The 15,690-nt window shown below is 44.8% G+C and overlaps 1 protein-coding gene across 1 annotated transcript; it reads right to left on the bottom strand.

The window, feature by feature from the left end:
* Positions 1–212: 212 nt before the first annotated feature.
* Positions 213–14,044, bottom strand: LOC149371308 (uncharacterized). Its single transcript, XM_089585123.1, has 5 exons — positions 14,018–14,044; positions 12,220–12,235; positions 10,562–10,706; positions 2,952–3,237; positions 213–465 (listed from the first exon to the last, which is right to left on the bottom strand). Exons 3-5 carry the CDS (start codon positions 10,693–10,695, stop codon positions 229–231), a joined length of 657 nt encoding a protein of 218 aa, XP_089441249.1. The 5' UTR covers positions 10,696–10,706; positions 12,220–12,235; positions 14,018–14,044; the 3' UTR covers positions 213–228.
* Positions 14,045–15,690: the final 1,646 nt, after the last annotated feature.

Below are 15,690 nucleotides of genomic sequence, written 5' to 3'. Positions count from 1 at the left end.
ACCATTTCGACCAATTGAAAAGCGTGACATTTCTGTCGACAACTGCTGCTTACAACGACGAGACATTAAAGGCTTCCGCCTTAAAAATCTAGTGCTGTCATTTCAAAGCCCGTTAAAGCAAACTAAGGGGTCGAATTCAATCCAGGGCCATGCCTCGCAGCCGGACCGTAGCTATCAGCCCGCAAGAACATATGAGTAATCGACTCCCCGAAGAGATCCGCCTGTTCTTTATTGTGGTCTTGCTGACTGCCTCTCTCTCTTGCCACCTTTGTGATGGCACAACATCTGTGTATAATCTCCCTTCACTATGTACAGCAAGCTGCCGTTCTGAATCGACAGACCCTGCTTGTCGTTTGCAAGGACAGTGACATTCACTCCGTAGTAGTGAGGGACATCTCCTTTCGGGTGTCTGATGTGAAATGCGAAGTAGCCTGTAAATGTTACCATCGCTTTGAAAGAACATTTCTGAAACAAAAAAAAACGAACAATTTTTGTTAAAAAGAATCGTGTTGCAAAACGTGTTGCAACACGTGTTACAAAACCACAATCACGGTCATGCTTTAATAGAGGCTCTAAAAATGACCTGCTTGTTCTTTCAAATTTCATTCGTAACACTATCGCTTAATTCACTCTTTTCCGCTCCATTTCCTTTTGTTCATGGCGTAATTCAACACAACCAACATAAAATGCAAAGGCTGTGTCCTCAGTATGGGCGCTAAATGCAGGATTCCTTTCTAAATTCCCGGATTCTCGCAAACCACTGCACGTCTGACACGGCAGGAGTATTTTCATTCACTTCTCAATTTTCCACTTTTCGTTCCTTCGCACGCAGAAGAAGACCCAGAAATTCTGCCTCTGAGCAAACGAGGACTCGATGGAAATTAATGACATGCTCAAACGAGGAAGAGTCTTGTCACCATAATCCACGAGAGAAAGATCCGGCACAAAAATTGGATGGGAGAGTTACTCTGCTTTAAGGGTATGAAGCGAGTGATAATGCGCAAGTATATGCAGAATTGGTCACTATCAACTTCACATTGATAGATCCCTGGCAGTCCTCATACCACTCCTGGCGCAGTGGTCAAGTTATGTGCCACTTCCGTGTGATGGCAGGCGCTGCCACAGGTGGGGTTTGTGCGATCCACGTTGTCCTTCCCGATGTTGCTCTTCGCGACCAGTCTTTAGCCTAACTGCCACTTGCCCCGGTGGTCAGCCCACGATCTTGTGGCGAGGTTGTGATGACGCCACAAGGTCACGTGACATACGTGGCCCACCTGGGTTGCTTCTCCGGAAATTTGCAGCTCACAACGCCGACGCCGATGGAAATTTTGCAGAACAGGAGATGTAATGCTATCGCGTTCATATGAACCGCCATGATACAGCAGAAGGCCACTGCTTTACCTTCGATCTTACACGTTTATATTACTGCAGGCCAAATCTTAAAGTGTGCGCACTTTCAATAATTTCCTGTGGATAGAATCAAGGAGAAAACGTCTCTGAAGATGCCCCCTAACCGCAGGAAAAAGGACTAGAGTAAAATAAAGTTTTCCCTTCCTTCCTTTCGATTACGACGTAACAAAAAAAAATACCGGGGTTTAGCTTTTGTTAAACCTGATAGGTTGCGTAAGCATCCATAGCGTTCCATTCGGGGTCATCTCCGGTTGTAGACGATTCGGTTTCGAAAGAGGCGCAGTGCGCCCGTCTAGCAGCCTCTTGAGCGCGCAGCTTAGCAAAGCGCTGTTCGCGTTCTTCGTCTGTCTCCGAAGCCCGTTGTCGTTTCCTGGCTTCGTCAAGCCGACGTAGCCTCACCCCACCGTTCTTCAGCCTCCTCCCCACACTCCACAGCTGGCGAGAGCGAGGCGACGGCAGCGCCTCCACTCGGCAGCGGCGCGGCGGCAGCTGTAGTGCGCCGTGCCTCCCGCCGCCCTTCAAGGTGAAACGTGCCTCGCGCCGCCCCGACACGAAGGGCTGAAACCTGTCGTAATGTTGCTTACGCAATAAAACTATTAAATTCTACAGTGCTCGAACAGAGCAACACGTGCAGACACAGCGTAAAATCTCAGGGGGGCATACCTCTGTAACATTTAGTGTGTGACGAAACAAGCAGAAAAAAGAGGTCTGCAAAAATTATTTTCTTGACTTTTTTTTGCTTCTGCTTGCACTACGCCTTGAAGTAAAGGACGAACGCAAGTAACGCAGCAGTTCATTGCAGGTGGTGCCACCAAAAACTGAAGTTCTGAAAATTTTTTTGCTGCTTTTCGATGAGTTATAGAAAGCATATGAGACTGAAAAGTTCCACTTTCCGGAAAAGGTCCGAAAAGACACAGATATTTTATGGGAAAACTTTTGGCCGAAAAATTTTATTTGGAGGCACCCGATTTCTTCGAACCTGACACTAATCCTGCAACATTTTTATTTGTGAGTAAGAATATTCTCTATACGAATATTACATCCATGCGAGAAAATAGGTTACAGATGCAGCAGTAACAGTTGAGCAGATTGCACGGAAAGAGTGGCACCTTATAAAAAAATCCCCTTTCATTCGGCACACCGCCAAGGTTGTAAAATATCTAGGCATAAAGCATCACCTTCTATAAAGTATCAAGCTTTTAAGATTTTATAGCTTTTGCTCCCTCTTCTTGCGATAGGCCTTCAAGCTTGAAATTAACGAAAATAATGCAGCAGTTCGACCCAGTTTATGTCACCAAGTACTGAATTCTCTACAGCGTCATTTACTGCAGAGCGCAATTAATGACAGTATTATGAAATTCCATGACAACGTCATAAATTTAGTCGTTTAAAAGCAGCAAGCACAAACATCGCCACTATAACAACTCAGTACTGAGTTGCTTTTCAGTCGCCATCCTTTCCTATCTTCAGAGGCGATGTCTAGGAAAGGCAAACTAAATCTTGAGAGGAAAAGCAGGCCAAATTAATATTCTAGTACTTACTCTAGTGACCATCTTCGATGTTGCCTTTTCATCCGCTTTTGTGAAGTTGTAGGCAGTTTTTGTTATCATTTCCGCATTGTTGATGTCCATTAGAAATAAATTCGTGCGGTTTGCTGCTTTCTTTCGGATCATGGGGAGGGTGACGTTGACCGGAAGCTGAAAAGGACTCCGTATGCCGTGGGTGAAGTTCCATATGAACGTTTCGTTGCAATCAATTACTTTAGTTTTCTCGATCTTCTCAACTTTATCGCACTCCAGGTCAACTACTTTTGCTTGAATTGGCGTTCTGCGAAAGGCACCAAAAAAATTTCAGTACCAATTGGATGTTCAGACGGCTGCGTTTGGAGACTGCGTGCTATTGTATGACTGCTAACAATTTCTAAATGTATTTTAGGTATTTCAAGTAACAATCGGCTTCTGCAAGTTATCGCCGCATGTACAATAGCAGTTGATACACATGACCGTCGAACAAGTTTTGTGACTAGATGAATGCAATCTTCTCAATCTCAGCCCACTTCTCTGTCCTTAGAAACCTGCAATATGACGCTATAACACGCTCCCAAAATTTTCTCTCCGGCAGGTTAACGGTAGAAAAAGTGCGTTCTATGCGGAGTCGAGGTGCGGCAAACATGGTGTCGTACCGGTACCAGAACTGAACCCAAAACTAAAAACAAACCCTCATTATTACCTTATTATTATCACCAAAGCCGTATTTTTTTCCCTATACTGGGACTTAAACCAACCGGAACAAATCGAAGGAACACGTTCGAAACTGCTTTGAAACACGATTCAAGCCCACTTTTAGTGCATAAGAACACATGATTTTTTGTACGAAATTTCAGGCATTACCGCGCAAGTTTAGCCAATGACAGGTATTCCAGCCAGTGCGAAAATGGCCGCAAATCCATACGATAACAGAAATTAAATTAGAATGCCGCCTGGGAATTAAAACTAGCACATCCCCAGCTCCCATTCGTATATTCTAGATTATTTGGCCCCCAAAGATAACCTTAAGTTTATTTGTCTGCCTCTTTCATCTATTTGCCGGCATTCTTATTGGAATCGATAGAGCTACTTTAATTCACAAAGCATGGAGTGAGACTTTCTTTCCTACCTATCCTGATTTCATGAGCCATTCATGCATAAAACTGGTGGGACGACTCAACCGCGGCGTGCAATATTCACAATAGAAAGCCTTCATTGTTGGAGGCAAAATTTACGGATGAAGGTTCTACGAACCGCGGCAGCCTCTACCTAGTATCCGGATGTCTGTTGTTGCAGGCAACGATAATAAGCACGTGTAGGGGAAAGTTTAGGTATTTGGCCAGCAGTGAACAAAAGGATTAAAGAAAAGCCACTAAAGCCAACTATTCTCCAAAGTCACTTGCCATGAGATGTCGGGGAGGAGTCATGGACTTTTAGTCGACCTTTCGAAAACTTTTCGGCCCAGTACTTCTTTCAGCACTCGCCCTGTAGTGTTATGTTGCAGTTTGAGTGTACTTCTTTCTGTGTTCTATCATGTATCTTAACCAGCTAGTCAAGATGGTTACCTAAACAACGTGCGGATTGTGATGGGCTATGCTGACCAGGTCTATCTAGCCTTTCGTGCTTAGGATATAGAGATGAGACTGTACATGAAGGAGAGCCCGCTAGAGGCCTTCACAATAAATGGATCCCATCACAGCATATCAAGAGGGGCTCCTCTACCCCAGACCTGCAGTTGACGTGTGACTCATTGCCTCGTCTGTGCCTGTGCGTTTTGGTTCTAGTTGTTTTTCCGCTGTATGCTTCATTATGGCTCTGAATCAAATGAGCCATGTAGCATCTTTACTGCTGGACTTCATTCTTTCGACTTATCCGCTCCTTCTCCCCCCCTTTCGCTACGAAGCTCCGATAGAACAAGAAGCACGGCCGAACAACCCTCGCACAAAGAAGACATCTCTGCATTGCAGCGCAATGTCAGCAGTGTCGGCACTGCACCGACATTGCGTTCGCAGCGGTATTATAAAATTACTTTTTCGCAAACTGAGGTTTTATAAGCTATAAACGGGCAAGAAATGAAATAATGACAGAGTCATCATCAACCGTTTTCTCAACCAAACTGAGGTGAGATCAGTTTTTGTTTTCTTTTATGCTCGGATCCCTGAGGATTAGCCGCGGTGCAAGTCACTTCCCAACGGGGATCACGGATTCCTTCTTGTTCTTTACGTCGCGAGTGTACGAGTCACTTCCGAACGAGGACCACAGACTCCTTATTCTTTACGTCACGAGTTTGAATCGAGTGGCGGAAAAAATAAATGTTTCGCTTCAGAATGCAAATTTCTTAGCAATATCTGTGTTCTTTTGCTGCCAAACAAACATACAAATACCAAAGCAGCATAGCAACAGTGACCCAACCTTCTATCACTAAGAAAATGCCTGTAGTTGCCCTCAGTCTCCATTTTACAAAGCAAGCTAGGACACTCCCTGAAACGATCGCTGTCAACGTGCACCACGGGCAAATGGCTGCTACAGAATTTGAGGAATTCGGAAACAAGGTTTTCAGTCATGATGGTGTTTCATCGGCAGAAGAAGAATGGCAGATCACAGAACTGGCATCGTTGAAAATACCATTGTTGCTTCAAAAGAAGCAACACACAGTAGGCCAGTTCTACAGCATTCAGCTGCAATTCCACATAACGGCGTCCGAAATGGACGCCTTTATCGCGGCGAACATTGCTGCCGCCATCCTGCTGTCAAAAATACTTTTACTGGGAAGAGACTTGTTAATACCACGCAATGCCCCAAATCCATGACAACTCCTCATGTTAATCAGTGAGAAAATGTGCTAAGCGAATAAGCACCTGTTCAGCACATGGAAATGGGTTAGTATGATGGTCAAAAGCGATCACATACTGCTTACAAAGTAATAAAATTTCCCGCTCCAAGTTTACGCGCTAACGTTAAATTTGAGGTGGTCCTATTGGAAAGAGAAGAGGCCTGTTTGTAAGCAGATGGCAACCGTTCACTGAAAGTGTAAACACATGGCTTACGCGATGCCTTCGAAAAACTCTAAATATGGAAATCTCAAATAAATTTAAATATCCGAACAAGCAAAACTGACGCCGACCAGAGCTGCAATTCTTCGTTACAACAGGGGTGCGGTGCCATCCACCCAAGTAAGCATATACTAGCCATTTCATAACTGCAATAGATATGAAGTGAAAACTTACTTTTTTTAGCCTGGAAGGAGTACTTTTTTCGCCTCGAAGGTGACAGCTAGCAGGACAAAATTTGCAGGCGTATGTTTCTCCTTTCTTGGCTGCCTCTTACTCCTTCTGTTGCAAAGTTACCCCACTCAAAGCCAAAGCCTGGCTTTCTTTTAGTTACCCGTTAATTTTTATCAGCTTTAACGTGACGGCCGTGAAATGTCTAAGTGTGCTGTCTATGCGGTTCCCCTTTTGCGCGGAAGTATACTTAGTGAGATTTTTGGTGTGTGCTGTTCGGACTCGGTCTCCCTGCGTAAACCAGCGTCTGCGAGTGTCTCCTCCTTCAGCGCCCCTTGGTTGAAAAAAGGCCAAATGGACTCCAGCTGCAAACCGCACCCTGGGGACAGCCGCTGCGCAACCCCGAGACCGCCCTCTACTCCGAAAGGACAGTCGCCTTTAAGACCTATTTCCCAAGCATTTCACCCCAGAAAATCCGAGCTCCAGGCAGGGGGAAATCTTATACACATTACAAAACCTGTGAGTACCTGGCAGCACTGGAGATCATACTGTACATTCCCGAATGCGAGGCAGGTACTCCACCAAAAGCCCACCGCTCTGCGAAGGCCGTTCTGCTCCCGTCGCCTTTGTGGGTGGACTGCCGCCACGCTCCCTATTAAACAGTATGTCTGCTCCCCTTGTCAACTTTTCTCTAGACTGTAGCTAACTGGATATATACTTTCATTTTGATCTGCGCAGTTACGTACTTAATTCAGTGTATAAGTTAATTAAACGTGTTTAATTTGATTCTTTTCCTGCTATTAGCGGCAACGGTCTTGTAGTATGTACTGTCGGGGACAAAAGTGGTACACTCCACGCGCCGGGAGCCGGAGCAACGAAAAATTGGGGCATTTTGGTGAGCTAAAGCACGAAACATTGAAACGAGCCAAGCGACATGCCTGCTGATATTAAAGGTCACGCACTGGCTGTCTCGATACCAGATGCCGCCTGTAGGTGGCGTTGTAACACAGTTCTTCTTTGCTCCGGCTCCCGCCGCGTGGAGTATACCACTTTTGTCCCTGATAGTACATTCTCGTCCTTTGAAAGCTTTTGTATCCTTTTCGAATCTATAAACAGCGTTTTGCTGTTGCTAGCTTTTAACGCACATCTGTCTTACTCTCTATGTTTGCTTATTGGCTACGCCGGGCATCGAACGGCCATCCCCTATTGATACGTCTCGGTGATGATTTCGCGTAAACACCAAACGCGCGGCAGTCATTAAGAACGTTATCAGTCCAGTTATGGCCACTGTAGCAGAAAGGTCTCTCCAGGTGTCCACCTCCAGCTACAGCCAACTTATCCTTGCAAACCTTCTAATTTGATCTATCCATCTGTTTCGACTTTCTACCGCCCCCTGCTAGGTTTACCTTCTCTAGAGTTCACACAAATACCGTGAAGGACGATTCTTTACATCACATGTCCGGCTTATGTTCATTTCTTTCTCTTGATTTTAGCAAGTATAAAATTACCTCTCGTTTCTTCTCTAATCCACACTGCTAACTTCCTGTCTATTAGCATAGCCCCTATTATTTTTTTTCTCATATTCCTGCGTTCCTGAATTCAATTTTAACCATTTAAAAGCTTTGGCCTCAAAGGGGAGAGCTTGCAAGGTGAAAATACTCTATTCTTTCTTTTTGACGTACATTGCAATGCTGCTATTCAAGGCCTAAGGGTACCTTCCGAATGTAGTTCACTTGATTCTTTTTGTCTAAGACACTTTCCTTTATTTGTCTATCGTCCACTGCTGTTCCCTTCCCATTATGCTCAACACTAAATTGTTAGTTCACATCAGTTCTTAGTCCCAACGTTCTATATCGAGTGCTGAGGTCCTCAATCTTGCTCTCGAATTCTTCGCACCAGTTGTTTAGCAATCATCAGTGAATCGGAGGTTATATTCTGTGTTACCTTATTTCCTAAATTTTCTGAATCCTACAGTCGGAACTCCTATTCTAAACAAGCGGTGAATACCATTGTGATTATGTGCTTGCACCTGCTTGCAAGACACATCCTAGTTTGATATTTAGCCCTTTTCGCGTCGATGGTTATCATCACTTATAATGTCACCACCCTACTGTCTACCTCTTGCACACCCTGTTTGCGCAATGCCTTCATCACTGCTGATGTCGTCAGTGAATTTTCGCATTATATGAATATGTCTTATGAGGGACTGTCATATTTTAGACATTTCACTATCACCAGACTAATGGTGCGAATATGGTCTATTGTCAAGCACTTTTTCTCGAAACTCGACTGCTGTCTTGGTCGATTAAGATATGATCTTGGTCTTATTCTATTTCGATTACCTTCAAATAAATTATCTGCAATGAACAGTAGTCTAAACAGTCAGCTGCACAGTCCTTAAATACTCTTTGTCGCGATCGAGACCCGTCCTTGGCAGTATAGGTCATTACGTAAGAACTTACGAGCGACAACAGTTAATAATAGCGACGTCCCCACAGTAACGTTTTGTACTACGAACTGTGACGCGTGACATACGCAGTCGGTCGGCTGATCTACAGATGGCGTCGCTGACGCTCCAGCACTGGCGGCCGAGCGAAACCTTCATGCCGATTATACGATGCTTAGAATAGCTGCGCTTGTCACAACCTTATTCGGATCAGAAATTAGTGAAATGAGGCGCAACATTTTAGGTCTTCGCACTTCGGCACTCTCCAGCGCTAAATACAGGCCAGATCCTTAGCGCCGATACTAAGCGTTATAACCACGTCTGCCTAGCAATGCTGAAGGCACCCAGCAGCCGACGTCGGCGTCGGTCGCGCAAAAATGAGATCATTTTAATTCATGCAGATGTTCACTGAGCCCACTTCTGAATAAAGCCATTTTAAATGAAGTATTGGTGATATCGGAGAAAGCAGATACAATGAACGAGAAACGCCAGTCCTACTCGGTGTCGATGACACGTTATCATTCGCTCCCCAGGCTGACGTTCGCATTCATCGGCGTTTCTTGCAAAGTTATCGCATTGTGTAAACAAGTCAGGTTAAAACAGGAGCAAAAGCAAAAATAATATGTAACATAAGAAGACCTCAGCTTGCGTTTCAGGCCGAACGGAGGCTCAGTTGGTTTCTGTACACATGCAGCCATAATGTAAACAAAAGTTGAGCTGTGGTACAGTCGTCATCATCGGTGCATTCTTGGGGAACTTTGCGCTCGCCTAGTAAATGATGAATGTTTAGGTATTATCCTACAGCACTCATTTAGCCAATACACTGACTGTTTGCTAAATAAATGGCAGAGAAAAAGCGGGCAGCAGGTACCGAAGTCAAAAGCCACGGGACCCGGAGCAGTCTCGAGGTGCACCTGCTGGTGGGGCGAAATGAAGACGGAGAAGGCTACTGGCCGGTACGGACAATGACGCATCGTGCCATTGTTATGCAGAAAGGGAATTCGTCTTGCTGATGCCTCACTACTACGATGTGGACTACGGGCGACCGACAAAGCTGTCCGCCCAGCATCGGCATCGGCGTAGTTTCATGAAGCCATGGACAACGCGGCCACCACGATGGCGGATGCTCTACCTACTTAGATTGACAAAAACTATCCGCTTTGTTTGAGAACTGTGTGCATCTCCCACTCGCATGGCTCTTCACAATATATCACCGCATCAGCCAAACTTGCAGCCATTTTGATAGGTGCATGCGGACGAGAGCAGATAAAGCAGCAGTCTGTGTGTCCCGATTTTTGAGGCCCTCATGACCAGAAACACTGCTCTTTCCTAGTTCCGACGGCACAGCATAGTCTGGCGTTCAGAAAGTGTAGCCGAAATCGCTCAGCACAAATAATGCATTGATAAATTGTTAACATCGCATGCATGAATCCTGGAGCGTACATCACGCGTGCTGGAGGAATACACAAAGTTTGAAACAAAGAACGCCCGAACATAAAATCTGATGTTTAGACCCGTTTAACAAACGCATTAAAGGCAAAGAGAGATTTAAGCAAGCGAACTGTGTTTGGTTATTCTACTGAATTAGCTATTAAGCCCACAAGATGTCCACTTCACTCTTCTCGCCCTGTTTTTTGGGGAGCGAAAAAAAACCTTGTGTTGTCGTTGGCCACTTTTGACATGGCGCGCACCTACGATATGGATAGGTTATTATACTGTTATAAGTCCTTGAGAGCTGGCCGTCACTTGACCGCATGGTTCTCGTCTATCTCTAACTTAAGGGCGACGGCTGAAATATTTACCCAGTCTTTGATCCTCTGCCTAGTACGCATCAATAGCTTCCAAAAGTTAAACTGTCATGCGACCACCTCCAAAGAAAAGAATTGATGAACATATCTGCCTCACTGAAGATAATCGGAAAAGAAGGCAAAGTCTTCACATGCTTGGCCGATACTTACTCGCCCCGGGTGTAGTGTCTTCCGGTCCAGTAGTCATAATTTGCTGTCAAGCCCCAGCTGTCCATACTATCGTAACGCCTACTTTTTTTCAATTCCATAAGATAATTTTCCGCTACCTCGGTGAGATTAACCATCGTTCTAGCACCTGAAAAGAGCGAACGGAGAGCGTACATTGGCCATTTAGTGCACGCGCATATACGTGAAACCTTACAGAAATGACCAACACAAGAACAAAAGCATTCTCTAACGGTCTCTTCCTTTAAAATTCCTTTACGATGCCATTTGAATCACAGTTTACTGACCAATCTTTCCTAGTGTCTTTCTTTCCAAGTACAAATATGCGTTTACCAAATTCTCGGTTAGGCTCTTTAAGGCTACGCTTACGTCCTAGTTACCCCAAATGAAGCAATGTGAGTATATTTGTTTCGTGCGCTTGGCATTTGTTGCGTTAATATAAAATTTTTCCATGGTAACTTAGTACCTACGTTACAAAAGGAAAACTAGAAGACTTCACAATTCACCTGCGGTGTGTTGAGGTTAAAAAATGATCTGCGAAAAAAATTTGTTAATTAGAAATTATGCAAAGCCATTGAAGGCATTTTACGTGGAGTTTACAAGCGAGCAGCATAAACAAAGCAGTGCCGTGGACCCTACGAAAAAAACGCTAAAGGCAAAAACCACGAGAAAAAAATTTCATGCCCTTAGCCCCACTCAGTTTTTAAAGATTCGTGACACATGTTTAAAGACTTCTTTCACTCCACTCTGCGCAGAAGGTGCGCCAGTTCTAGAAGAGCGACATCGTGGGTTTCAACTAAAATGTAACACAATGCTGAGCAAGTAGCCATTTTCGCCCTAAAAAGATAACGAGCTCAATTGTTGGCAAAGGGCGGCCATATTTCAATAAGAAAGAAATGCGAATAATGCATTAGTACTTGTATTTCGGTGCGAGAGACTGGGGCTATTCAAAAGACTTATTTTCGTTCCATCAGAAGCGTCGATTCCTGTTTTCTATTGACGCATGTATCTTTTTGTAAACATTTCCCCACATTGTTGCAATAAGCGACATTTTGTATTTTATATTTTTACTTGAAACCAGAGGCTATCAGGCAAACTTATCTGCCTCTAGCTCTGACCTCCATAATTCTTGATAATCCAAAAAAATAAAATTCAAATTCAAATTCTACTTGGGTAGACCTTATATTAGTAAAGCGCACACAGTAGGTGTACACACTTCCTACATGCTCTACCAAAGTTGACCATGATCACAAATTTACGTCACTTTCTACGAGTGCTTGGTACCAAGAACGTCCTTAAAGAAATGCTGTCTCATTACATTTCACCCTTACCTTCGAAGCAGCAATCACTGACCAATGTCAGCCTTCACTCTACCCTCGGCATGAGTGAACTCTGAACAGCGCGTAATCCGCGGCCCTCAAGCACCTTATGACTTATTCCTGTTGGGTAACAGTGTCTTTTGGCAGATGGTAAATGCGTAAGTTTCCTAGTATGGAACACCACCACGCAGACGCTAACATCGTTCAGTTCTGAGCAACAACACTCAGAAGGCCATAGCTGTGGTAATAAAATATGAAGATAAATGCACGGCGGTTTACGCGGCAGAAATACTAAAATTAAAAATAACGGTGTGTGTTTCTCACCTTCACTTAGGCCAACCTGGAAAAAGAAAACAAAATTAAAATACAGAGGCGTCAGATAAGAGCGGACATAAGTTTCATCTACGAGGGATAGCCACCGTCACATACAACTGCGACGAACACCAATCTTGGGGAATCCAAAGGGCGGATTTCTTTGGTGTGCTTTCCGTCTTTCAGTGTAGTCAGGGTAATGTTCAATAATAGCAGTTTCCTTTTATATTGATGATTAAAAAACAGATGATGATTAAAACACAGACACGCCTGCGGCGACCGCTCCGCGGTTCGCGAATTAAACCAGTGCACAGCGGGGCAGAGTACCAAATATTTAACGGCACTGTCATAAAACCTGCTGTTTCAATAGACAACTAAATGCACGGCATTCCAATGGCAAAGTTCCCTACTGATTTTTCAACGGAATTCCGATGGAGTGCTGAGTGTTGCACATTACAATGACAGCTTCGTTGCATCGGCCCCGTCAGCCTTGCGTTTGCCCTCTGGTGTGCACTGTAGATTTGGAACATCTACGAGAGTGAATAATTTCAGATTCATATACCTCTCACGGCTCATACAGCCAGGGAATGCATGATCTTTGACGTGCATATGAAGGCTCATGTTTTAGGTGACGACATATCATGGCAACGCCGAGACTGAATGCCCCGTAGGCAGCGCTGGCTGTGCGCCGGTAAAAGTGCAACGAGTTAAACGCCTCTATACCTGGAGACCACGTTTTACCTTCCTGATTGTTAGGAAGTGAAAGTGAAGATCTAAGCTTAAGTGAACATGTAATCGGGAAAATGGGCCCTGTCGAGATTGGTTCAGTCCGGTTCATATGGTAAGTTAGGCCTGGCAGCTGGTGTTCTCGTGCTTGTTTTAGATTTGGTGCAGCGCAACAATCTCCGTACTTTCTGCTTGGTTGAGGAAGAAAGCGTTGATAGTTTGTTTCTTTCCCTGGAAGCCGCTTTTTCCTCCTCCTGGATTAAACGTGTATTAGGAGAAAACGCACAGTGTGAACACCCCCTCGCACGAACGATACCGCTCAGGATCTAACCTAAGTGCGACTGAAAATGTAAACATATTGCGAAAAATAATTTTAAAAAATGATCTGACGTTTTATTCTAGGTTTTCTAACAACATTGTTGCCTCTTCGAAAACTGCTACTGGAAGGAGCGTCTTGGGAGGCGAATTCTTAGAATGTTTGATTCTGATGCGCACTATTTACCACCTTTAATGAAAACCTAAGTGCACAAGAAGCATAAAACTTAATGGTTAGAAGTTAGTTTGTAGATTGTAAAAATGTACACAAAAGGCGACTCAGGGAACAAATACTAGAAAGTCTAAATTAATATTATATTATTTTCGGGCCAGCGCTGTAAAAAGTTATAACTAATTCTGCACAGAATATTGATATAATTTTCCTTTGTCTTCGGTCACAAGTGTGTAAATAAGTCACGTTAAGTTTCCGAAGCAAATTGCCTCTCGCGGAATGACGGGATCACAGAAAGTGGCAGGACGGTTATATCTGGCTTTCAAGAAATAATTCCTTTACGATAGCTGGTCTAATACATTACGACCTGTCCTGTATTCACTACTTTACGACTATCTGCGAAAATATCGCCAGTTATCTGCCCAGATTTTTCAGCACTACAATCAAGAGCACACATTCTTCAACCAAGTTTCAAAACCACTTTACCCAAGCAAGTTTTGTCGGTATTCGTAACCTTGACAGTGCCTCAACCATGATCGCTAATTAGACCTCGGCTGGTGTGTCCAGGTGAAAGATTAGACATACTGTAGTACTTACAAAAAGGAAAAGAAAGCACACGGCCGCATTCTGGTACATCTTGATGGTTGCTGAAAACAGCGAAAGATAAGGTTACTGGTGGTCGTGTTTATCTAATATTGCGGTGAAAAAGGTTCCGCACTTTATGCACTACCCTATTACACGCAATCCTCTACACCCACCTCCTCAGAATTGAAAAAAAAAATACACAGAGAAGCAATAATGTGGAGCACGATGCTATAAACTTCCATTTTATAAGTTAAAATTTCTGTCGTTCATTTAAACATAGGTGCTTTACGGCTTAGTCTTTTTCTGCTCGGCGCAGCTTTGCTTCTAAATCTCTACACATAAATTTTTATGTTTCGCTTTATTACGCGGCCACCGGAGCGATGCTCGAACACTTTAACGTGTGGTCACCGGCCGAACGCTATAGCAGCAGCTTCACGGCAAGGTACGATTGGTTACAACACCCCTAATGTCCTCTCTGAGAATATTTGCAAGTAAATTGATTTTTGGAAAATGGGTTTTTGAGGAAAGTAAATGGCGCAGTATCTGTCGCACATATCTCGGCGGACGCCTGAACCGCGCCGTAAGGGAAGGGAGGAAGATGGGAGTGAAAGAAGAAAGAGAGACGTGCCGTAGTGGAGGTCTCCGGGATAATTTCGACCACCTGGGGTTCTTTAACGTGCACTGACATCGCAAAGCACACGGGTGCCGTTTTTGCGTTTCGCCTCCATCGAAGCGCGGCCTCCGTGGTCAGGTTCGAATCAGGACACTCCAGGCACAGTAAACGAGCGCCTTAACCGCTGAGCCACTGCGGCGGGCTTTAGAGATTGTTGTTATTGTTGTTGCGACTAAGAGAACGATGAAAATGAAAGTGCATGGGCCTGCCGACTGGCTCGAGCCGAGCCACCACCGCTGCCACGTGCAGATAGAGAGTTAAAAAAAAGATAAGAGAGAAGAGCGAAAGAAGAGACGCCCGTCGCAACAACCGCGTCCGCCGAAGCGGAGATGCTGGCTGAAACAACAGATACTCCAGCTCACAGCAGTTGTCCCCGCATTTGTGGGCAGCGTTGTTTTATATTCCGCGTTGTGCCTAGAACAGCCGGCGCCCCAATGCCTACTCTTTAAGAATTCAGTCAGGTAATCTTCCTCTGTCATAATGGCCCTGGACATCAAGGGGGCATTCGATAACGTCAGCCACGAAGCGATCCTTACGGGCAACCTGGATTGCGGACGCAGAATCCACGGCTTCGTCAAAGCCTTCCTGTCCGATAGAACTGACACCATCGGTATAGGAGACCTTGGATCGGAAAAAATTCGCACTCCAAACAATGGAACACCCCAAGGGTCAGTTATCTCACCCCTACTCTTCAACATAGCTATGATAGGCCTAGCTCGAAAACTAGAGAACATCGAAGGCATCAGGCATGCAATGTATGCTGACGATATAACAGTCTGGACAAACACGGGCTGTCTCGGAGAGAAGGAAGAAGGGCTACAGCAAGCGGCCTCTTGTGTAGAGCAATACCTCGCAGAAAGAGGACTCGCATGCTCGACCGAAAAATCGGAACTGCTGAGAGTCTGGACAGGGAACCAAGAGGCCGACAGGATAGCTCGAGGATACATTACTTTCCGAGCATCCGACGAGACCGCGGAACTCGCGCCAGCACCCAGGGAATACTCGGCCATAC

The sequence above is a fragment of the Amblyomma mixtum genome, chromosome 1 (assembly GCF_055824585.1).
Source record: "Amblyomma mixtum isolate Tamu chromosome 1, ASM5582458v1, whole genome shotgun sequence".
Taxonomy (NCBI): Eukaryota; Metazoa; Arthropoda; class Arachnida; order Ixodida; family Ixodidae; genus Amblyomma; species Amblyomma mixtum.
The sequence above is the reverse complement of the archived record's forward strand: the minus strand, read 5'-3'. Positions and strand labels throughout refer to the sequence as shown.